General features: G+C 42.9%; 1 protein-coding gene across 7 annotated transcripts in view; it reads left to right on the top strand.

Moving 5' to 3' along the window:
- Positions 1-24,269, top strand: part of LOC110493661 (regulatory-associated protein of mTOR) — a 190,418-nt gene that overhangs the window by 13,823 nt on the left and 152,326 nt on the right. For all 7 annotated transcript variants that reach the window (XR_005036942.1, XM_036949655.1, XM_036949653.1 and 4 more), the window contains exons 3-4: positions 2,765-2,867; positions 13,049-13,131. Coding sequence is in view for 6 of the 7 variants with exons in the window: in XM_036949655.1 (XP_036805550.1) it covers positions 2,765-2,867; positions 13,049-13,131 (186 nt within the window). In the remaining variant the exon portion in view is untranslated. The remainder of the gene's footprint in view (positions 1-2,764; positions 2,868-13,048; positions 13,132-24,269) is intronic.

Genomic DNA, 24,269 nt, shown 5'->3' with positions numbered 1-24,269 from the left:
CACTGACGTGAGCTTGCTCATTTTGACTATTACTCAGGCGTTGAGAAAAGATGCACAAGGCTAGTAACACAGGGTTTCAGGCTAGTAATCAGTGCAGGGTTTCAGACTGCCCTCTCTGTTCCCTCTCTCTGTTTGTAACACGGCTAGTAATCAGTGCAGGGTTTCAGACTGCCCTCTCTGTTCTCTCGTTCCCTCTCTCTGTTTGTGTAACAAGGCTAGTAATCAGTGCAGGGTTTCAGACTGCCCTCTCTGTTCTCTCGTTCCCTCTGTTTGTGTAACAAGGCTAGTAATCAGTGCAGGGTTTGACTGCCCTCTCTGTTCTCTCGTTCCCTCTCTCTGTTTGTGTATGTCCATGTGTGCCCCAATGGATTAATCTGTGTTCAGGTGCACATGTTTACCTGACCCTGTTTCCTGTCCCCCTAGGCTTCTTCTCGATCAGACCAGTCTACACTACAGTAAACTGCCTTGTAGGAGCAGTAGCTACAGAACTCTGCTAACCACCATAGATCGGGCACATATTGAATTCAATACCCTTCTGTCTGCAATGAGCTTCGGCCTTTCTGTTTGTCAGCTACAGAGTTCCATTAACTTCAGTTATCCAGGCACACATTCAATTAAATTCATTTCAATAGACCTTTCTTGGAAAGTCCTTGGGAGACATATCAATCACCTGTAAATGTGGTCTTTCTTTCTGCTGTATCATTAAGCGATATCTGGGCAAGGTTTATATTCAGAGTTGTGACTTTTTTAAAAATATATATTTTAAAACATCTATTTTTATTACAGAAAGCACATGTACACTGAATTGTGACTTGTATCGGAGTCGTGACAGTCTACAGACTTCAAAGAGAAGTTTAAGTTCTTCCCTCCTTTCCAAGCAGAACTCATTTGGTGTGTTCTCTATAGTCTAGTGCTTGGCATAGTGTTGGACCCAGCCTCAGTCTTGTTGATAGACAACATGGCGCTTCACTCTCCAGGTCAGGTCAGCAGCACTCAGTGGTTCAGAATTGCAAAGTCACGTCAGGCTATGCCAACTATACAGACCTGCCAATGGATCCATCCATGCCAGAGGGCAAGGTCAAAATAGTGTGTATGGCTGTCCAAAAAAACGATCTTACCCCAGGACACCTCAAGTAATGAAAAATACTAATTATCGCAAGAGCACCTTTTCCCAATATTTGAAGGACAAACAAGGGGCTGAAGTTTTGCCGTGTTGGACGTCTGCGGGAGTTTGTGTGTGTACAAATAGAAGGCCAAACCCACCAATGGTGTGCGTGGCCAAAGAGCTCCATTTCCATGTCATCTGACCATGGCACCGCCTGGAATTTGCTAAACGGCATTGGCACTTAGATTGGCACCGGTGCTATGGTCATATGACACGAAAATAAAGGTCTTTGGCCACGCACACCAGCTGTGGGTTTAGCCTTTGAAAGAACAATTCATATGGAGAAATACCTCATCCCTACTGTAAAATATGGTGCTGGATAGGGAGGTAACAATTCAACTATACGAGTTGGACCTGTGAGGGAAAAATTACGTTTTCACCTTATTTGTTGGCTATGTAACAATTATTTACTTAACGAACAGTAAGATATTTCTGTCCTGCTAATGCTGTGTTTTATGGTCTCCACTCTAGCACCCTGCAGCTAGTCTGGGTGTTGAGGACATGGGTTCTACTAGAGATAGCTTGAAGCTGACAATTGATTTGTGTTGGTGATTAAAAGCTAGCATTCTGTAGACAAGATGTGGTGTGCGTGACTCGAGAGAGAGAGAGAGAGAGAGCCTGGAAGAGTTAAGAACAATGCCTCATAGTTTCCCAGATGCCAGGAAGATGAGACAAAGTAAAAGACCATCCTGTGTAGATAACCAAGGTGGCTTATGGGAAGGTTAGAAGTGACTGACCAAGCAATCTTGGTGTCAGCTATATAAAAACTGTACATCGTCTGTAAAGGCTAGACTCTCAGCCTAACAGTGGATCAAGACTGCTGGGCTGACGGTATCATTATTGCAATAATTTATTTATATTAATTAAAGATGATTGTTTGAAGAAATGTAGCATGCATCGGCCAGAAAATTGACTCAATCGCCATTTCACTTTATTTTTGGCTCACATTACATTCTTTCTACCTTCCGAAAATACCTCCTATTGGGACAACTGATGCGTCCCCTCCTTTAGTGTGGAACTAAGCTTGTAACTGGGTCATTTTGCATGCCGAACAACCCAAGGCAATGTCAGTAGCCTAGTCAAACTGAGCACCTTGTCCAGCTTCGCCAGGTAGACGGCCTGTTCCTGATCTTGCACCTTCAGCATTCAAATGCTAAAATGGCTTGTGTGATATTATGCTATTAGTAGAGTGACAACCAATGTCATTTGCTAGGTTGTTATCTATGCGCTGTTGAAAATGATGTTTTACCAGAATAGTCTACTACCAGAGGAAAGTGGGAGAACAAAAAACGTAGGCTACGTTGCCCCTCGATACGCGTTGATTCGTCTTGAAAGGAAAATATGCATATCTGATATTAAATGGAAGGACAACCAAGAGGCTGACATTGTTGTCAGATGCCTGCCTCAGAGCTGTGTAGTGCGTGTATGAGGAGTCAAGTCTGAGCGCCTCTGTGAAATATGAACATCCTTCACCCAAATAATGTAAATAAACAGGGTCTCTTCACTCTGTATATGAGTGCATGGGTTTATCTGAGAAATAATCCCAATAAAGTGTGTGTTCAGAGGCATGTGTATTGACTTCTCTGTCTCCCCCCCCAGATGAAGACAGTGAGTGTGGCCCTGGTGTTGTGTCTCAACGTGGGGGTGGACCCTCCTGACGTGGTCAAGACGTCACCCTGCGCTAGACTGGAGTGCTGGATCGGTAAGAACACACACACACACACCCACACACTTGCATAACCTATTCCATACTCAAAAAACACACACATAATAAAGGCATTATTATCTTAAATATGACATACCTATGGGAAATATTGGCTTTCTTCTAATGTGTCCAACCTTCTCCCCAACCCATGGTACCTTGAAAGTCCTGGGCTCATCTAGTTGATGTTCCGGGCGCTGAAAGAACTGCGTATCCAGTATAACTTGGAGATAACCCCGTCAGTGAGCAGAACGCGACCTCGGTATTCGAAAACATTATATTCGATGCACTTCCAGAAGGACTTATTTGCAGTGTCATTTCCGTCTGTAGATGTAGCCTTCATGCGCCAGGGTATTTTTGGGAAGCACGAAGAGGATAAATACGGTTTCCATTGCTTGTCAGGGACATCACCAGGACTTTGGATAAGTGAGTGCTCCTGGAAAGTTGGTGGACTAGAATTTCCTCCTCCTATTGCAGGCTTACTATCTGTGTATTCATCCACTCTTGCATTTAAGACATGGGTCGTTTTCTCAGACCCACAAATGCAATGATTTGCCGGTACCCCGTTAGTCCCTGGTTTTCAGGGCTGAGCCCCTGGTTATGAATCTCTGGTGACTTCCCTGTTGCTTGTTCTGACCTCTTCCAAGAATAATGAATGCTGAGGGTAGCAAGATCTTTTTAAGAAGAATATTTGTATTAATAGCATATTAATGATTTGCAATTAGATTGCTGGACAATCAAAGCCATCCATCCAACCCATTTATTCATATCTGGTAGTTGATAGATTGGGCCTAGTTATTGTTCATTTACAGCATACATTTGCATTCATTCTCTTAAATCTCTTAAAATAGCCTATATTCTTGTGTACTGTCTGTCTGTCTGGACTGTCTGCCTGTCTTGGTGAGAATCTTAAGTTAATAAAATACTTAAAATAGAGTTCTTAAGTTTGTGCCTATTGTTCCTCGCCGGCCAGGGTAGGGCAGCACTGTTATAGCCTTGTGAATCTTTCAAGCATATTTGTTTTTTATTGGAAATGGGAGAGATCACTACTGATTTCAAAACGAAATGGACTACTATCTCATTCATATTGTCAAGACATGAGGTGAGTATCAAAATAGTTTTAAAAGATGCCCTTGCCTTCAAGTTGAATCTCGGGTAGATCTTTAGTCTGTGTATATATAGTGCGGTAGCAGAGAGAACACTCTATGATGAGGGTGGCTGGAGTCCTTGGCAATTGTTTGGGTGTTCCTCTGAGCCTAATCATAGGCTGTTACTTTGTCTCTAAAATCACAATGTTTTACTTTTTTATATTCATGTGACAGTCATTTTTAATTGAAACGTCCAAATGTCGGTCTTTTACCAAGGTGATTTTGTTAAATGGAATGTTCTAATTTCATTACTGATGAAAGTTCAGTGTGCTATAGCCTAATATTCTTCCCATATGAACACATTGGTTTTAGGCCATATCAGCTATGCATGATTTAATGAAAGCAGCAAACCGACACATTGTTTCACTTTAATAAAATAATCCACGGGCTCTACTTTGATTTTAGAAGTGGGCCGGGCATCTAAAGATTCATTCCCGCATTTTTTACACAATCCAATGTGCTGTCTCTTTAGAACAGAAAGTAAGCCAAAATGTCCTCAGTCACCAAGCTAGGTAAGTGATTAATAAGACTGAACTAAATCAAAGGTAATTCAATAATAAATATTGTTTCACCTTTAACCAATAGCCTAACAAATGAAAAACTCGTGACTAAAATATAAAGACTTTTGATGTCTTTTATTAAGACATCCACTTGATCAAATTTCAGCCAGCCTGAACCGCCTGCACCCCGACCCCCACCAGTCTAGTCAATAACTCAACTCTCCCAACACAATTTCCTCCCCGTTCAGTCATACCTATATTTTTATTCCCTGTTCAGTCACACCCCACTCAGTTTTAGGATCTTAGTGAAAGATTCAGTGTTGGTTTCGGGTGTGTTAGGCCAAGGACTGAGTGACAACTCACAGGACGGCAACCAGGGATTGCCTAAATAGGTATCTCCCCTGATGTGGGCATGTTTTCAATACAGACTCCTTTAGTCTAACTGTATTCCATATAAGGCATCCAGACCTTGTAAAAGTTATTCAGTGTAGCCTTAGTCTTGTAATAAATCACATCTAGTGATACTTAACTTGACATTGTCGGAGGATAACCAACCTTCCAATTAATGGCAATGCATTTCTTAGCCCCTATAAATGCTTGGTTACATTTCCAAGCAAACAAACCGGGGAGGAGGGAGAATCTTTAGACATGCTGAGATAAAAGAACATACTCTCAGAATTCAGCCAACCTTCACAAGACCATACAGTGCAATCAGAAAGTATTCAGACCCCTTGACTTTTTCCACATTTGGTTACATTACAGCCATATTCTAAAATTGATTAAATAAGATGTTTTCCTCATGAATCTACACACAATACCCCATAATCACAAAGTGAAAACAGGTTTTTAGAAATGTTTGCGTGTTTATATATTTGCATAAGTTATGTACTTTAAAAAAAAAAAGGTTTCAAACCCTTTGATATGAGACTTCAAATTGAGCTCAGGTGTATCCTGTTTCCATTGATCAGCCTTGGGATGGTTCTACAACTTTATTGGAGTCCACCTGTGGTGAATTCAATTGATTGGGCATGATTTGGAAAGGTCGAAGGAATTTTTGGTTGAGCTCCGAGACATGATTTTTGTCGCTGAACAGATCTGGGGAAGGGTACCAAAACATTTCTGCAGCATTGAAGGTCCCCAAGAACACAGTGACTTCCATCATTCTCAAAGGGATGACATTTGGAACCACCATGACTCTTCCTAGAGCTGGCCGCCCAGCCAAACTAAGCAATCGGGGGAGAAGGGCCTTGGTCAGGGAGGTGACCAAGAAACCTGACAGAGCTCCAAAGTTCCTCTGTGGAGATGGGAGAACCTTCCAGAAGTACAACCATCTCTGCAGCAATCCACAAATCAGACCTTTATGGTGGAGTGGCCACAAAGCCTTGAGTCTTCTTTGGTATGATGCTACAAGCTTGGCACAACTGTATTTGGGAAGTTTCTCCCATTCTTCTCTGCAGATTCTCTCAAGCTCTGTCAAAGTTGGATGAGGAGCGTCGCTGCACAGCTATTTTAAGGTCTCTCCAGAGGTTCGATCGGGTTCAAGTCCGGGCTCTGGCTTAGCCACTCTAGGACTTTCAAGGGACTTGTCCCGAAGCCGCTCCTGCGTTGTCTTTGCTGTGTGCTTAGGGTCGTTGTCCTGTTGTAAGGTGAACCTTCGTACCAGTCTGAGGTCCTGAGCACTCTGGAGCAGGTTTTCATCAATAATAATCTCTGTACTTGGCTCCGTTCATCTTTCCCTCGATCCTGACTAGTCTCCCGGTCCCACTGAAAAACATCCCCACAGTATGATGCTGCCACCACTGTGCTTCACCGTAGGGATGGTGCCAGACATGATGCTTGGCATTCAGGCCAAAGAGTTCACTCTTGGTTTCATCAGATCAGAGAATCTAGTTTCTCATGGTCTGAGAGTCCTTTTAGGTCCTTTTGGAAAACTCCAAGCGGGCTGTCGTGTGCCTTTTATTGAAGAGTGGCTTCCGTCTGTACTTGCTGCCAAAGGTGCTTCATCAAAGTACTGAGTAAAGGGTCTGAATACATATGCAAATGAGAGAATTTTTTAAATATACATTTACATAAATGTCTACAAACCTGTTTTTTTTTCTTTGTCATTATGAGGTAGTGTGTATAGATTGGTTAGGGGGAGAGAGAAACGTTATCCATTTTAGAATAAGGCTGTAACGTAACAATGTGGAAAAATTCAAGGGGCCTGAATACTTTCCGAATGCGCTGCAACATGCAAATATGTCCACTTTTGTGTTTTACACATCCAGCAGTGGAATTACATTTCTGAGTGCATGTAATTCAGTTTCAGTGGCATATAGTATGTTCTTAAACTGCAGTAATTTATGTCTGAGATGAGGAATGCCCAGTCATGTTCATATCATCAATAGCTTCTACCAGGTCTTCACATTTTTGTTTTACATGTTTTGTCATTGGAAAATTCCTCCAACCCTTGATACAGTTTGGAAATCAACTTTGGATGTTCGTCAGACTGCCTTGTAATAGCATCTGGCTTGTCCAGTGTTTGCTGCATAGAGAGAATAAAGGGTTGTATCTGCAGAAATGTTCCTCACCTGTGTCAGACTGGTCTTCCCTGGCTGCCTGCTGAGATCCCTGTCACTATCTGATCCTCCTAAAAATGAGGGATGACAAAGAATTACCTTGGTGGACATTTATACATTATATTACCTAAGAATATAATATATGGTTCAATAATAGAAGTGACCATTATTCCCACATCCCAGACTGTAGCTTTGACGTTAAACTGCTGTCATGTGGCTACTGTAGGTCTACCATCAATTCAATATGGAACTTTGTATCATTCACTGATATTGTTAATATACTGCAAAATTCACCTGAGTTCCATAGACTGGTCTTCCCTGGCTGTCTGACCCTGCTGCGGCCCATGTCACCATCTGATCCTGCTAAGACATGTCGAGCATAGTGTTGTGTACTGACTGCACCAGGCTGCATTCCTGCGGGTCCCGACAGAGATCATTGCAGTGCTGTTGGCATTTTTCATGCTGTGTGTGGTCAGACTGATGACTTTGGGATGCAAATATTTTTGTTGTCCCACAGATTATTTGGAAACTGCCTCTTTCTGCTTTGTATGCATTAGTCTACCTATTGTATTAACAGCACATCTTCGCATTATTCACACACACAGAATTTTCTGCTTCAACCTCAGTAGCCTACCTCGCCTAGTTGGGCGTGAGAGTTCAACGGTGCGTTGTATGTGTGGTCTCATTGATGTAGAGTAGGCTGCCTACATGCGCAGAGAATCAGGTGGTGGTTAAATTGAATATGAAATGAACTTAAATATGATTAGACTTGTTTACTACATTATCTAAATACATATTGATAATGGAAAGAAGTGGAGGGCTCTCAACCAACGTGAGTCGCAGCGCAATCAACACATTTAATCTTCAAACTATGCTGAGCCAGTATTGATTACCCGTTTTATTTGTCTCTGCCTGCAAATCGTCCTAGAAGGTAGGCTACATCCTATAGGGCTATGCAAAACGTAGCAGGTGTCGCTGTCATCATTCCTGCTGCTTCCAGTTCTGTAGCCAAACCTGTGAGATCAGGTGCCCGTGTGGTCTCATTTAAATAGTAGGCTATAGCCTATGCATGGGATGACAAGCACGGGGCAGTTGTCTTTCCAAGGAAATGTACTTCCTAAATAGGCATATGATTAGGCTATAGTTTACTACATTGTCTGGAATATTGATCATCCATATTTCTATTTCTTTAAATATTTTAATAAAAAATAAAAAAATTATTTCACTTTTGTTTAACCAGGTAGGCCAGTTGAACAAGTTCTCATTTACAGCTGCGACCTGACCAAGATCAAGCAAAGCAGTGCAACAATAAACTACAGTTACACACAGGACAAACAAAAGTACAGTCAACACAATAGAATAATCTACATGGTGTGTGTGTGCAAATGAAGTAAGGAGGTAAGGCAATAAATAGACCATAGTAGCGAGGTAATTACAATTTAGCAAATTAACACTGAAGTGATAGATGTGCAGATGAGTATGCAAATAGAAATACTGGTGTGCAAAAAAGTTAATTAAAACAATATGGGGATGAGGTAGGTAGTTGGGTTGGCTATTTACAGATGGGCTGTGTACAGCTGCAGCGTTCGGTTAGTTGCTCAGATAGCTGATGCTTGAAGTTAGTGAGGGAGATAATAGACTCCAGCTTCAGTGATTTTTTTTTTTTTGCAATTCTTTCCAGTCATTGGCAGCAGAGAACTGGAAGGAAAGGCAGGCAAAGCAGGTGTTGGCTTTGGGGATGACCAGTGAGATATACCTGCTGGAGCGTGTGCTACGGGTAGGTGTTATGGTGACCAGTGAGCTGAGATAAGGTGGGGCTTTACCTAGAAGAGACTTGTAGATGACCTGGAGCCAGTGGGTTTGGCAATGAACATGTAGCGAGGGCCAGCCGACGAGAGCATACAGGTTTCTGTGGTGGATGGTATATGGTGTTGTGGTGACAACGGATGGCAATGTGATAGACTGCATCCAGTTTGTTGAGTAGTGTTGGAGGCTATTTTGTAAATGACATCACTGAAGTCAAGGATCGGTTTTACGAGGGTATTGTTTGGCAGCGTGAGTGAAGGAGGCTTTGTTGCGAAATAGGAAGCCGATTCTAGATTTTATTTTGGATTGGAGATGCTTAATGAGTCTGGAAGTATAGTTTACAATCTAGCCAGACACCTAGAATATGTGGACAACTACAAATACCTAAGTCAGAACCGTCCAGAGTAGTGATGCTTGTCGGGCGGGCGTGGGTAGCGATCGGTTGAAGAGCATGCATTTAGTTTTACTAGCGTTTAAGAGCAGTTGGAGGCCACGGAAGGAGTGTTGTATGGCATTGAAGCTCGTCTGGAGGTTTGTTAAGTGTCCTAAGAAGGGCCAGCTGTATACAGAATGGTGTCAGCTGTGGAGAGTTGAATCAAGGAATCACCCGCAGCAAGAGCGACATCATTGATATATACAGAGAAAAGAGTCGGCCCGAGAATTGAGTTGGTGAACCAGGCGAAGCAGTCATTAGAAAAACCAAGGCTATTGAGTCTGCCGATAAGAATACGGTGATTGACGGAGTCGAAAGCCTTGGCCAGGGAGATGAAGATGGCTGCACAGTAATGTCTTTTTTTCGATGGCGGTTATGATATCGTTTACTATCTTGAGCGTGGCTGATTTGCACCCGTGACCGGCTCGGAAACCGGATTGCACAGCGGAGAAGGTTCGGTGGGATTCTAAATGGTTGGTGACCTGTTTATTAACTTGGCTTTTGAAGACTTTAGAAAGGCAGGGCTGGATGGATATAGGTCTGTAACAGTTTTGGTCTAGTGTCTCCCCCTTTGAAGAGGGGGATGACCGCGGCAGCTTTCCAACCTTTAGGAATCTCGGATGATACAAAATAGGTTGAACAGGCTAGTAATAGGGTTTGCAACAATGCTGGTGGATAATACAATTTTCCCACTTCTAAAATGTAGGCTATAGAAATAGCTCAAGAGAAAGTGCTTCTCCAACTCTGCTCTCTTCAAACAACATCTAGCATATTGGCTGATACAGCCAAGTAATACAATATAAGGGCCATGTGAGAATCTCTGGAAATCTCACCTATTTCCTAAGTAATTTTTGTGCGTTTGATATTGCCTTGCGGGGATCATGGCTGGCAAGTGATCTGTGTCACATATGCCTAAAATAACATTGCGGGACTGCAGTTGGGTTTGGTGCCAGTTCTTGCGGTAGCAGTCAAGAAAATATGATGGTTATTATATCAATATTTGCACAAAAAAGCGTTTCCACCACCATTTCTCGCATAATTAATTTTACAGACACAAAAAGATCCCATCCCACCTTGTCTATTTTTATGTTTTGTCGACATTTGGAAAGTTTACTGACATATCCCACCTTGTCTATTTTTATGTTTTGTCGACATTTGGAAAGTTTACTGACATTTGCTGTTTCCATCAGGCCTGTCGTGAATCTTTTTTATCTGACATGTACTAAACTCTCATAAAAAGGTTGGATGGAAACCTGGTTAGAGAATAATAATAATAATTATTATTCTGATAAAGGATAAACCTTTTCACAAAACAGAACCATTCAAAGTAAAAACAAATATTTAACATTGTGGAAATTATAACAAATTAGTGAAGGGAATTCAGAAATGTATGAAAATGCAACAACAACAAAAATCAGAAAAGCGAGAGCTCCATTTTAAAACCACTTAGAATGTATTTGTTGCCACACTAGGATCATGCACTCCTCCTGAAGCATATTTAGAGCTTATGTTATTCCAAAACATGAAATAGTCATCCTGTCTTAGAAATATATAGTGATATAATATTATGACCGTATTGCCCAGTTCTACATCCAAGTTTTGTAAGTAATCTCATAACAGCATATAAGACTGAGAAGAAACCAGACAGACAAAATGACAGTAATAATTAAACAATACGCCTCCACAGATGGTTTGACAAACTGAAACCACATGAAACTCTGTGGAACAACTCAAGACTGTTCGATGGTAGCGTTTTAATGAAAGGAACCATTTAACACATTCAAAAAAGCAGACACGTCTGACAGGCTGCTCCTGTTTCATTGTAGACTTTTACTGGGGACAATGCAACCTGTCATCAGATCACAGTTTATTTAAAGATAACTGTGTAGAATAACCCTAAATGCACAATCATTAGCTATCCTTCTTCTCTGACCCTCCTCACCCCACCCTTTTCCTCCTCACCCTTCTTCCTTCCTTCGTTTTACAGATCCCATTTGCAGAGAAATGAATGCGTTATCCCACTTTACGGTCGTCTTAAGGTTTGCTCACTGCAGTTGCATTACACTGCATTACACTGCACAATATACATTTATTATTTCCTTAACTTGCTGGCTACTGGAAATATATCTATCAATAAATATACTTTTCTCCCCAAAAAATGGTCTGTCCCTGAATATGCATATTGTCAATACATCCGGTAATTTCTAAATCAATAATGTTATTGTCTGCATTGTGGGCAGAATTTGATATCTCAGAATCTATAATGCTCGCTGTGCTTTATACAATTTGATTTCTTCTTGTCAATATTTCAATCCAAAGCGCTGGGGAGATTTCTCCGTGTTATGTAGTTTAATTTGATAAGAGAAACAGCCCTCCTAAACAAATGGCAAGGGATTGTGATACTGGTTCTCTATTGGGTTAACTGTCTCAACTGAATCTCTGCTTCATTGTGATGGCACTATTGGGATCTATCTGATCTCTGTTACTTCGGATCTACTTGACTTTTACCTTCCCATCCCATGAACAGTGTAAAAGCACCGAGCACGTCCCCATTCTCATCGACGGGGCTGTAGTGGAGCAGGTTGAGAGCTTCAAATTCCTTGGTTGTCCACATCAACAACAAACTAGATTGGTCCAAACACACCAAGACAGTTGTGAGGAGGGCACGACAAAGCCTATTCCCCCTCAGGAAACTAAAAATATTTGCATGGGTCCTGAGATCCTCAAAAGGTTCTACAGCTGCAACATCGAGAGCATCCTGACCGGTTGCATCACTGCCTGGTACGGCAATTGCTCGGCCTCTGACCGCAAGGCACTTCAGAGGGTAGTGCGTACGGCCCAGTACATCACTGGGGCAAAGCTGCCTGCCTTCCACCACCTCTACACCAGGCGGTTTCAGAGGAAGGCCCTAAAAGACCCTAAAATACCTAAAAGACCCCAGCCACCCCGGTCATAGACTGTTCTCTCTACTACCGCATGGCAAGCGGTACCGGAGTGCCAAGTCTAGGACAAAAAGGCGTCTCAACAGTTTTTACCCCCAAGCCAGAAGACTCCTGAACAGGTGGTTCCCCGGACTATTTGCATTGTTTGCCCCCAACCCCTATTTTACGCTGCTGCTACTCTCTGTTTATCTTATATGCTTAGTCACTTAAACTATACATTCATGTACATACTACCTAAATTGGTCCGACCAACCAGTGCTCCCGCACATTGGCTAACCGGGCTAACTGCATTGTGTCCCACCACCCGCCAACCCATCTTTTTACGCTTCTGCTACTCTCTGTTCATCATATATGCATTGTCACTTTATCGATACCTACATGTACATACTACCTCAATAAGCCTGACTAACAGGTGTCTGTATATAGCCTTGCTACTCTTTTTTTCAAATGTCTTTCTACTGTTTTATTTCTTTACTTACCTACACACACACACACACACTCACACACTCACACATACCTTTTTTGGCACCATTGGTTAGAGCCTGTATGTAAGCATTTCACTAAGGTTTACACCTGTTGTATTTGGTGCACGTGACAAACTTTGATTTGATTTGAAAAGCAATGTTTCTCTGTAAATATCAGATCAAGTATTATGAGCAAGGTGGTAATTTTTCTGCATTTCACTAATGTTTTGTGGACAGAACATTTCACCCTATGCTGTGCTGTGCTGGTTGTACCTATGTCTAGTGTTGTCTGTCTATGATAATGAGGTGTCTGTGTTTCCTCTCCTCCAGACCCTCTGTCCATGAGTCCTCAGAAAGCCCTGGAGACCATTGGAGCCAACCTGCAGAAGCAGTACGAGAACTGGCAGCCCCGGGTGAGTGAGTTCACATGGCCCCCATGTTCTCCCTCCTCTCCCACCTCAGTGACCTTCCACCCACACACACCAGTCTGTACCTGTACCTGTGTTGTGGATCCCTGTCTCGCTAGTCTCTAGACTGGCTCCTATATGGCTTGGAGCTATGTGTCCCACGCGTGCACATAAGCAAACGCACTTAAACACACCAACACATACATACACTCACTCACTCACTCACTCACTCACTCACTCACTCACTCACTCACTCACTCACTCACTCTCACAGTCCCACCCCCCACCTGTGTGTCCCTGTTCTCAGTGTCGGTATGGGCTCTCTGAGTAGTTGGATCTGTTCTCTCTGAAGTGGAGTGTGTTTGTGGTGTCACTGAAGTGAAGTGAAGTTGGCTGTGTAAGCCCATAACTAACTTAGTGACCTTAGTGTTGATATGTTAGACACTTACAGCAAATTTAGTATAGTTAGGATATTGTGTGTGTATGGAGTGTCCTGGCATTCTGTGTACAGTGTGCGTGTGAGTTCACAAAGTTTGTGTGTATGTGAGAGCGAGCGTGTGTACTGGCGGCTAACGCTATCCTTCCCCAGCGGTGAGCAAGGGCCTCTCCTCATGTCTGTAACCTGTCTGTGGCTAAGAGCTCAGAGCTGGAGCAGATGGCTGGGGCTACCCTCACCTGTATCTCCTAAACACCCACTGACACAGGGGGGGAGCACAGACAGCATGAGTATGTGAGAAGTATGGAATGGAAAGGAGATTTGAGCGTGGGAAGGACAGTAAGTAGAAAGGAGAAGGAGAGCGTGAAGAGGGAGAGAGAAACAGACCAGCTGAGTGTGGGCTGAGTGAGCCAGAGGTCAGAACCAGATGGTGGGAGAGAGAAGGAGCGGGGGAGTGTGAAAGCATTCAGTCTCTTTCAGCCTCAGGACTTATGCCTACTGCTAGGCCACAGACCAGAGACCACTTCTGGCCACAGACCTCTCTGTATGCTGTAACTAATAATACCAGCACTGAGCTGAACTTACCCTCTTACCTGTCACGCTCTGACTCTGGGTTCATGTCAAAACCACTGTTTGTTCATGAAAATTAAATTGGACCTAAAATAACCTTCTTGTGTTTTTAGATACATCTAAATATACAAGATACAGTATCATTTACAGTTGAAGTCGGATGTTTTTACACACTTTGGTTGGAGTCATTAAAACTCGTTTTTCAATCACTCCACAAATTTCTTGTCAATAAACTATAGTTTTGGCAAGTCGGTTAGGACATCTACTTTGTGCATGACACAAGTAATTTTTCCAACAATTGTTTACAGACATTATTTCACTGTATCACAATTCCAGTGGGCCAGAAGTTTACATACACTAAGTTGATTGTGCCTTTTAAACAGCTTGGGAAACTCCAGAAAATGATGTCATGGTTTTAGAAGCTTCTGATAGGCTAATTGACGTAGTATGAGTCAATTGGAGGTGTACCTGTGGATGTATTTGAAGGCCTACCTTCAAACTCAGTACCTCTTTGCTTGACATCATGGGAAAATCAAAAGAAATCAGCCAAGACCCCAGAAAAAAAATTTTAGACCACAAGTCTGGTTCATCTTTGGAGCAATTTCTAAACGCCTGAGGATACCACGTTCATATGTACAAACAACAGTACACAAGTATAAACACCATGGGACCACGCAGCCGTCATACCGCTCAGGAAGGAGACGCGTTCTGTCTCCTACAGATGAATGTACTTTTGTGCGAAAAGTGCAAATCAATCCCAGAACAGCAGCAAAGGACCATGTGAAGATGCTGGAGGAAACGGGTACAAAAGTATCTATATCCACAGTAAAACGAGTCCTATATTGACATAACCCGAAAGGCCACTCAGCAAGGAAGAATCCACTGCTCCAAAACCGCCATAAAAAAGCCAGACTACGGTTTGCAACTGCACATTTGGACAAAGATCGTACTTTTTGGAGAAATGTCCTCTGGTCTGATGAAACAAAAGTAAAACTGTTTGGCCATAATGACCATTGTTATGTTGAGGAAAAAGGGGGAGGCTTGCAAACTGAAGAACACCATCCCAACCGTGAAATACTGGGGTGGCAGCATCATGTTGTGGGTGTGCTTTGTTGCAGGAGGGACTGGTGCACTTCACAAAATAGATGGCATCATGAGGATGGAGAATTGTGGATATATTTAAGCAACTCAAGACATCAGTCAGGAAGTTAAAACTTGATCTCAAATGTGTCTTCCAAATGGACAATGACCCCAAGCAAAATGCCTCAGTTACACCAGCTCTGTCAGGAGGAATGGGCCAAAATTCACCCAACTTATTGTGGGAAGCTTGTGGAAGGCTACCCAAAACATTCGACCCAAGTTCAACAATTTAAAGGCAATGCTACTAAATACTAATTGAGTGTATGTAAATAAAAGTATGTTAGACTACAGAAGGGTTGCAAAAAATGTACATATTTTTTGGAAAGAAATAAAAGCTGAAATAAAATATTCTATAATTATATTCTAAAATATACTATTATTCTGACATTTCACATTCTTAAAATAAAGTGGTGATCCTAACTGACCTAAGACAGCTAATTTTTAATAGGATTAAATGTCAGGAATTGTGAAACTGAGTTTAAATGTATTTGGCTAAGGTGTGTGTAAGCTTCCGAATTTACAACTGTACATGTAGCCATTGTATCTAATAGTCTTCACTTTCGACTTTCAATGATATCCTGAACCACAATGTGAGTACAACCCTGTTGTACAAAATCAACTGTCTTCCTTCCCGTGTTCTGAAAACTAGAATGGCCACCTCGTTGGTATTTAATCAGTTACTTCCAAGCCCAGGACCTGTACTGCCCATGTTTGGAGGGACTTTCTCCACTGCCAGCCTAACCTGTCATATCTCTCTCTCTGTTTGCTCATTGACCCTCCTGGCCACTGTCACAGAACACTGAGAGAAGGCAAAATTCTGACCTGGCTGCTGCCCAGAGCTCAGTCTTTACTCTGTCGCTCTCTCAGGGAGTGTTACAGTTGGACAAGTGCATGGTTTGATGGACTACTGTGTTATGGACTATACACTATTTCCTAGCTTGGAGTCTGTAGCGTGCCCAGCTATGGCACATTATCCCACATTTGTCCCTCTGGTCTGTAAATTATTCACGTGGCCTATTTTTGTCTCTGGTTCCCTTGGAATGTAGCTAGTGCACTGTAACAGATTTAGCCACATATGTCCCACCAGTGTATCTCTCTATTTAGCTATACATTCATGGCTGTGTGTTAAACTCTTGCTTGGGTATTACATTAGCCTAGCGTAGCGTTACATTGCTAATTTAGTCTAACATGTTAAACTACAATACTTCGTAATGGCTGGTGTACTTTAGGCCTATTTGGTCCCCTTGGCTATCATGGCATATCCAAGAGCAGCCTAGCATAGCCTGACCTAGTGCTAGCGAAGCATGCTGCCTGTTGCTCATTATTGATAAAGAGTCTGAGTGAAAGTGACACCAGACTTCTGGCACGGCGGCACTGCAGAGGGACAAGGGGCTAATCTCATCATGATCTATCACCCCGCCAGCCCACGCTGACTGACTGCTACACAGGCCCAAAATAGACACTCACAGATGCTGGGAGGCCTGGGCCAAAACCTTTGGCAGTTTCTATACCTGTACATGTCCTACCTATATGCTATTCCTTTCCTATTCAATACTTTGCACAGCGATACACACGCATATCAGTGGAGGCTGCTCAGGGGAGGGCAGCTCATAATAATGGCTTGAACGGAGCGAATGGAATGGCATCAAACCATGTGTTTTGATGTATTTAATACCATTCTGCTCCAGCCAGTACCACGGGCCCGTCCTCCCCAATTAAGGTGCCACCAACCTCCTGTGACGCATACGTACAGACAAATATACACATGCTCACAAGCCCACTCGCACGTGACACACAAAGACGACCATCTGTGGTGAACTGGGATTGACACTTTCATCGCATCTCGTCTAATCATCTTCAAAGTTCTCCTCGATATCTCGCCTCCACACTAACCCGGTGTTGGGCCTCTGCTCTGCCTCTGATTGGGTTCAGTGGGTGCATTGCTGTACTAGTATCCTCTCCTCTAGAGCTCATCCTCACCTAGCTAACCCGCTCCCCGCTTCCTAATGGGCCCTCGTTAATATTTTATTATTTCTTCTTCACTGCTATACACAAACCAACCACCGCTAATGGCAGAGAAGGGAGAAGTGCAACTCCCCACACTCCCACAGCTATGTGCATAGTAGGCGGTTGCTGCTGTAGCTCGATTTGTGCTGGCGCTGCACGACTCCTATGCAATCGATAATGATGTAGCCTACATGTTTGTATCAACGTTGTATTGCCGTCAAAATGTGACAGCTTGCATAACAACTGCCAGGCGTTGCTTAACTCTTGGCTTTGAAGGGTAAAACATGACAGATTAGTCAGTGCACAGATTACAATTGCTCACTTGTGGTTTGCTCACCAGTCTTTTGACTTAAAGGGGTTACCAGTTCTGTTATACTGTGGATGTGGATTCAACTGAGAACTAGCACTGCATTCAGTTCCATGACCGTCTCATCTGTGTTGATGCCACTCTTTGCTCTGTTCTCTCTTTCTGTCCCCGTTTGCTTGATTCCTACCCTTCCTGTCTCTTTCATGTTCCTTTTTTCCCATGGCACTTTCTCACCCTCTTTCACCCTCTTTCATATCATGCATTCCTCTTCCCCCTTTTCTTCCTCTTTCTCATGAGACAGTTGGTTAGAATTATTGATTTGTGCCACATGTCATAGTGGAGATTCTCCCCCCTCTCCACTGGCTGAGATGAAAGCTCCTGTTTTTAAAAGCAGCAACATTGTCAGAATGCCATTACCTTTTTAACAGCCCTGTGGCAGAGAAGACTGGCTGAGCCGGTAGGACTTCTCTGCATGCCTGAATTACTCGTCCGCTCTCTCTCACCCTTTCTCTAACTCCCCATCTGTCTCCCCCGTAACTTTCTCTTTCTATCTTTGAGCAGTTTTTTTCTGCGATCACTGGCACTGGCTGTAGATCTGAGTCCCTGCTGTCCAGTAGAACGCCTTCTACATTATTTATCAGTGTTCTAAAACACTGCTCCTGATTGGGTTTTAGATTCTCTTTTTATGACCCGGACTGTGTTGATATCTCAGCGGGAGAGAGAGAACAGAGCGTGAAAGGGATGAGGTGTTGGGTGACTGAGCTCACGTGATCTTGACAGTCTAACTCACGTTCCATAGTTTATGGTGTGGATGATTGTCTGGCCAAATACAGAGGAGTTCAAATTTGGAATGCTAATATCTTCAGAACAAAGTGGAATTCACATCTTCACATGCAGGGATGGTGTTCCCTCTCCCAATGCTCAATGATTTGCCTACCCCTTTAGGCAGGACATCACAAAGTATTCAAGCTAGGGGAAACTAGCATATAACATGTGGAGATTTCCTACCAGCCCCTCTGGATTGGGGAGGGGGGGGACCATTTGGCACACAGGAAGATGTATGGTTGTCTACTTCCCCTGGTCAGTGGCCGATCCATAGATCGTCTCTAGAAACAACGTGGTAATGAGCTGAGGCTCCGGTCAAGGCAATGGGATCCCTATGGGAGAGAGAGGAGCCAGTTCAGAGCATTATCGATCAGCTCTCTGCCTGCTGATCACCTTCATAAATATCATAGGAAAGACGACTAGAGATCTATAGATGATCTGGTGGTGGTCGCAAACGTTTAGTACAGATCAAGTGTCGATTTGTATGTTCTAGTACAGTACATTGATCCCCTTTTGAAATGTAAACTTAGTGAACAAAACAATAGGATCACCTTCCTATTATTGAGTTGCACGCCTTTTTGCCCTCGGAACAGCTTCAATTCGTCGGGGCATGGACTCTACAAGGTGTCAAGCGTTCAACGGGGATTCTGGCCCATGGTTACTCCAATGCTTCCCACAGTTGTCAAGTTGGCTGGATGGGTGTTGTACCTTTCTAGGTACACACAGGAAACTGTTGAGCGTGAAAAGCCCAGCAGCGTTGCAGTTCTTGACACACTCAAACCGGTGCGCCTGGCACCTACTACCATACCTCGTTTAAGGTGCTTAAATCTTTTGTCTTGCCCGTTCACCCTCTGAATGGCACACACACACAATCCATGTCTCAAGGCTTAAAAATCCTTTAACCTGCCTCCTCCCCTTCATCCACACTGATTGAAGTGGATTTAACTAGTGACGTCAATAAGGGATCATAGCTTTCATCTGGATTCACTTAGTAAGTCTGTCATGGAATGCACAGATGTTCTTAATGTTTTGGTCTCTGTATATTTGTGAGCTATAGAAAAACAATACAAATAATAGTCAAACGCAAAGATTTCTATAGAATCCAGGTTGTCCATCAGTGGTCTTCTCAAAGGCACAGTTTTTTTTATTTTCTTTCATCACATTCCTATCGACCAGGGCTGTTCAATTATGGTCCTTATGTTTTTTTTTTGTTCGTACTTGGTAGTTAATTGCACTCACCTGGTGTCCCAGGTCTGAATAGGTCCCTGGTTCGAAGGAGATGAAGAAAACCGGAAGTGTTTGGGCCCCCCAGGGCCGACATTGAAGAGACGGAGCATAGATTTTTCTGTGTACTGTTGGACTGGTCAATAGCCTTGAGCAAATACATTAGACATATGATGGTTGATGTCTTGATTTTATTGCCTGTTAATAATGATTGAGAGTGAGTGGCAGAGTATTCTCCTGTGTAGGCATGCGTGAGATGGAGATCGTGTCATGTGAGTTGACCGCGAGTGACAATTGTTAGTAAGACCTCACATCATCTCAGTAAGCAGAGTGAGTGAGGGCTGTGTGACACCATTGCAGTGTGTGTGTGACTGTGTATGACTGTGTGTGAATGTGTGGGAGGGGTTTCAGACTGCTCGCTCCATGTCAAAAGTGATGAACAGGCTGAATAGTTTGACAGAACAAATGAAAGTGGATTGGGTTATTACAGATTTCTATGACAGAACTGGCAGGGGGGGGGCGCATAGGTATGAGTGAGTTTGTGTGCGTCCGCCGCCTGATTTTGTGTGTGTGTGTGGTAGGCAGAAGATGGTGATTGTGTGTTTGTGTAATGATTGTTGGCTGTGTCCTGCTGCTCTCCACAGTTTCAGTGACTCATCTCTCAGCTGCTGCTCTAGTCATGTTTCTGTGTCAGCGATGTTCAGGGACAAATGGCCAGTGTGGCACTATTATTAAAATATGCCGGCCGCGTGCGTGTGTGAGCGATCCCGTGTCTGTCTTGTGTGTGTCATTTGGCAAGACCCATTGGAGCCCAGCCATGGAGAGGATACAGACTACAGAGCAGGAGGAGAGACCCACAGGAAGACAGGATGGGACTAGGGACAAAGAAATGAATGCTGCTTCACTTCCTACGCTTAACTTAATCTAAAGTTATTCTATCTATGTGTAAATGACTGTGGATGGATCTGTCTGGGCTCTAACTTTGCGTGTGCAAAACTGTGATTTGTGTGTTAGGCAAGGCTTGAATAGGACTGTGATGGTCATGGAATTTTGGATTACTCTAATTAGCCTGCCAAATGACTGGAGTCACTGTAATAGCTGTTCAAAAGCAAAAAATCTATATATACATTTTTTGCAACCCTTCGGTAGTCTTTAACATAATTTTTTATTTACATACACTCAATTAGTACTTGGTAGCATTGCCTTTAAATTGTTTAACTTGGGTCAAATGTTTCGGGTAGCCTTCCACGAGCTTCCCACAGTAAGTTGGGTGAATTTTGGCCCATTCCTCCTGACAAAGCTGGTGTAACTGAGTCAGGTTTGTAGGCCTCCTTGCTCGCACACGCTTTTTCAGTTCTGCCCACACATTTTCTAGAGGATTGAGGTCAGGGCTTTGTGATGGCCACTCCAATACCTTGACTTTGTTTTCCTTAAGCCATATTGCCACAACTTTGGAAGTATGCTTGGGGTCATTGTCCATTTGGAAGACCCATTTAAGACCAAGCTTTAACTTCCTGACTGATGTCTGGATGTTGCTTCAATATAGCCACATAATATTCGTTCCTCATGTTGCCCTCTATTTTGTGAAGTGCACCAGTCCCTCCTGCAGCAAAGCACCCCCACAGCATGATGCTGCCACCCCCGTGCTTCACAGTTGGGATGGTGTTCTTCGTCTTGCAAGCTTCCCCCTTTTCCCTCAACATAACAATGGTCATTATGGCCAAACAATTCTATTTTTGTTTAATCAGAGCAGAGGACAAAACGTACGATCTTTGTCCCCATGTGCAGTTTCAAACCGTAGTCTAGCTTTTTTATTGCGGTTTTGGAGCAGTGGCTTCTTACTTGCTGAGCGGCCTTTCAGGTTATGTGGATATAGATACTTTTGTACCTGTTTTCCTCCAGCATCTTCACAAGGCCCTTTGCCGTTGTTCTGGGATTGATTTGCACTTTTCGCACAAAAGTATGTTCATCTGTAGGATGAACCAGACTTTGTGGAGGTCTGCATTCTTTTTCTGAGGTCTTGGCTGATTTATTTTGATATTCCCATGATGTCAAACAGAGGCACTGAGTTTGAAGGTAGGCCTTGAAATCAGAAGCGTGTAAAGCCATGACATCATTTTTGGGAGTCTTCCCAAACTGTTTAAAGGAACAGTCAATTTATTGTATGTAAACTTCTGACCCACTGGACTTGTGATACAGTGAAATAATCCGTCTGTAAACAATTGCTGGAAAAATGACTTGTCATGCACAAAGTAAATGTCCTAACCGTCTTGCCATAACTGTAGTTTGTTAACAAGAAATTTGTGGAGTGGTTGAAAAACAAGTTTTAATGACTCCAACCTAAGTGTATGTTAACTTCCGACTTCAACCATACATGCATACTCTCCAGTGCCTTCAGAAAGTATTCAGACCCCTTGACCTTTTTCCAAATTTTGTTACGTTACAGCCTTATTCTAAAAATTCCTAAGCAATACAGTACCACCAGTACCATAATGACATAGCGAAAACAGGTTTAAGCTCATTCGGTTAGGTCACTTGTTTTGCCCATTCTAACATTCATTCCAACACTAACTGCATAACTCTCTGCTTTATATAGCAAGCCATGTCCTCGTGACTCACTGTCTGTAGGCGCGATCCATTTTTGTGACGAGTGGTGTACCTAAAAAAAACTGGCCTGTCTGTGAGTGTATATATTTTTCCCGGCTATGACGTTTAAAAAAAATGTAATCCACATGTCACAGTTTTGCTTCCGTCCCTCTCATCTCCCCAACCAGGGCTCGAACCAGGGACCCTTTGCACACATCAACAACTGACTCACAAAAGCCGTAGCCCTTGCAGAGCAAGGGAAACCACTACTTCAAGGTCTCAGAGCGAGTGACGTCATCGATTTGAAATGCTTTTAGCGCACACCCCGCTAACTAGCTAGCCATTTCTCACCGGTTACACACAACCGTCGGATACACGCCTATACCGTAATTGGGCCTAACTTGAAATTAAGGGCGTCCTGTCGTCCCAGGAAACATGAGACACATTTTTTTAAATATTCAAAACAGACGGACAGTTCTGGGACGATGGACCTAAAGGTAATACAGTGCATTTGGAAAGTTTTCAAACCCCTTGACGTTTCTCACATTTTGCGTTACAGGCTTATTCTAAAATGGAATAAATCGTTTTCCCCTCAAACTACACACACTACCCCATTTTGACAAAGCAAAAGCAGGATTTTAGAAATTTTTGCAAATGTTTTACAAACAAAAAAACTTAAATTACATTTACATAAGTATTCAGACCCTCTACTCAGTACTTTGTTGAAGCACCTTTGGCAGTGATTACAGCTTCGAGTCTTCTTGGGTATGACGCTACAAGCTTGGCACACCTGTATTTGGGAAGTTTTTCCCATTCTTCTCGGAAGATCCTCAAGTTCTGTCAGGTTGGATGGGGAGTGTCGCTGCACAGCTAAACTTCCTAGGGCTAGGCTTCCCGTCACCCGTCGACAATTTCCTTGTGAAATTGGAGGGCGCGCAATTCAAACACATAATTGTACAAATTATGGATATTAAACATTGAGGTACATACAAGTGTCCTATATCGGTTAAAAGCTTAGTCTTGTTAATCTAACTGCATTGTCCGATTTACAATAGGCTTTACAGCGAAAGCATGCCATGTGATTGTTTGAGGATGGCGCCCCAGATCAACACATTTTTCAACCAGCACAGGCTACATAAAATCACACATGGAAATTTAAATAATCACTTTTTTAAAATCTTCCTCTGATTTTCAATCCAAAGGGTCCCAGGTACAACATGCATGGTCCTTTTGTTAAATAAAATCCTTCTTTATAATCCCAAGAAGTCGGTTGGCGCCATCGATTTGAGTTCAACATGCAGACAAAGGAATCCAAAAAGCTACCGCTAAACTTTGTTAAAACAAGTCAAACTACATTTTTATTTCATCCTCAGTTACCCTAAAATGTAATTAAACTATAATATTTAATACGGAAAGAAGTATGTTCAATAGAAAAGTAAAATTAGCAAGTTCGCATCCTCTTCGTTGCGCATCCACAGACTGATTTCCAACTGTGACTCCCAGTACCAAAACTCCACTCTTCCTCGGTTGGAAGAAACCAGCCCGAAACTTTTAACAAAGACTGTTGACATCTAGTGGAAGCCATAGGAATTGCAATCTGTGAGCTGAAGTTGCATAGGGACCATAGCTTTCCATCGAAAGAGCATGGGATCTCAAAAAGAAATAATTTCCGGTTGGATTTTCTCCTACCCTATCAATTGTTATAGTCTCAAACATAATTTTAACATTTCTACAAACTTCAGTGTTTTCTATACAATGGTACCAATTATATGCATATCCTGGCATCTGGGCCTGAGTAACAGGCAGTTTACTTTGGGCACGTCAGTCAGGCGGGAATTCTGAAACTTGTTAGGGCTTGGGTCCTTGTTAAGGTCTCTCCAGAGATGTTCGATCGGGTTCTGGCTGTGGCTGGGCCACTCAAGGACATTCAAAGACTGGTCCCAAAGGCACTCCTACATTGTCTTGGCTGTGTGCTCAGGTTCGTTGTCCAGTTGGAAGGTGAACCTTCGTCCCAGTCTGATGTCCTGAGTGCTCTGGAGCATCAAGGAT

Source organism: Oncorhynchus mykiss, chromosome 17, assembly GCF_013265735.2.
Source record: "Oncorhynchus mykiss isolate Arlee chromosome 17, USDA_OmykA_1.1, whole genome shotgun sequence".
NCBI lineage: Eukaryota > Metazoa > Chordata > Actinopteri > Salmoniformes > Salmonidae > Oncorhynchus > Oncorhynchus mykiss.
This window is presented reverse-complemented; position numbering and strand designations above follow the sequence as displayed.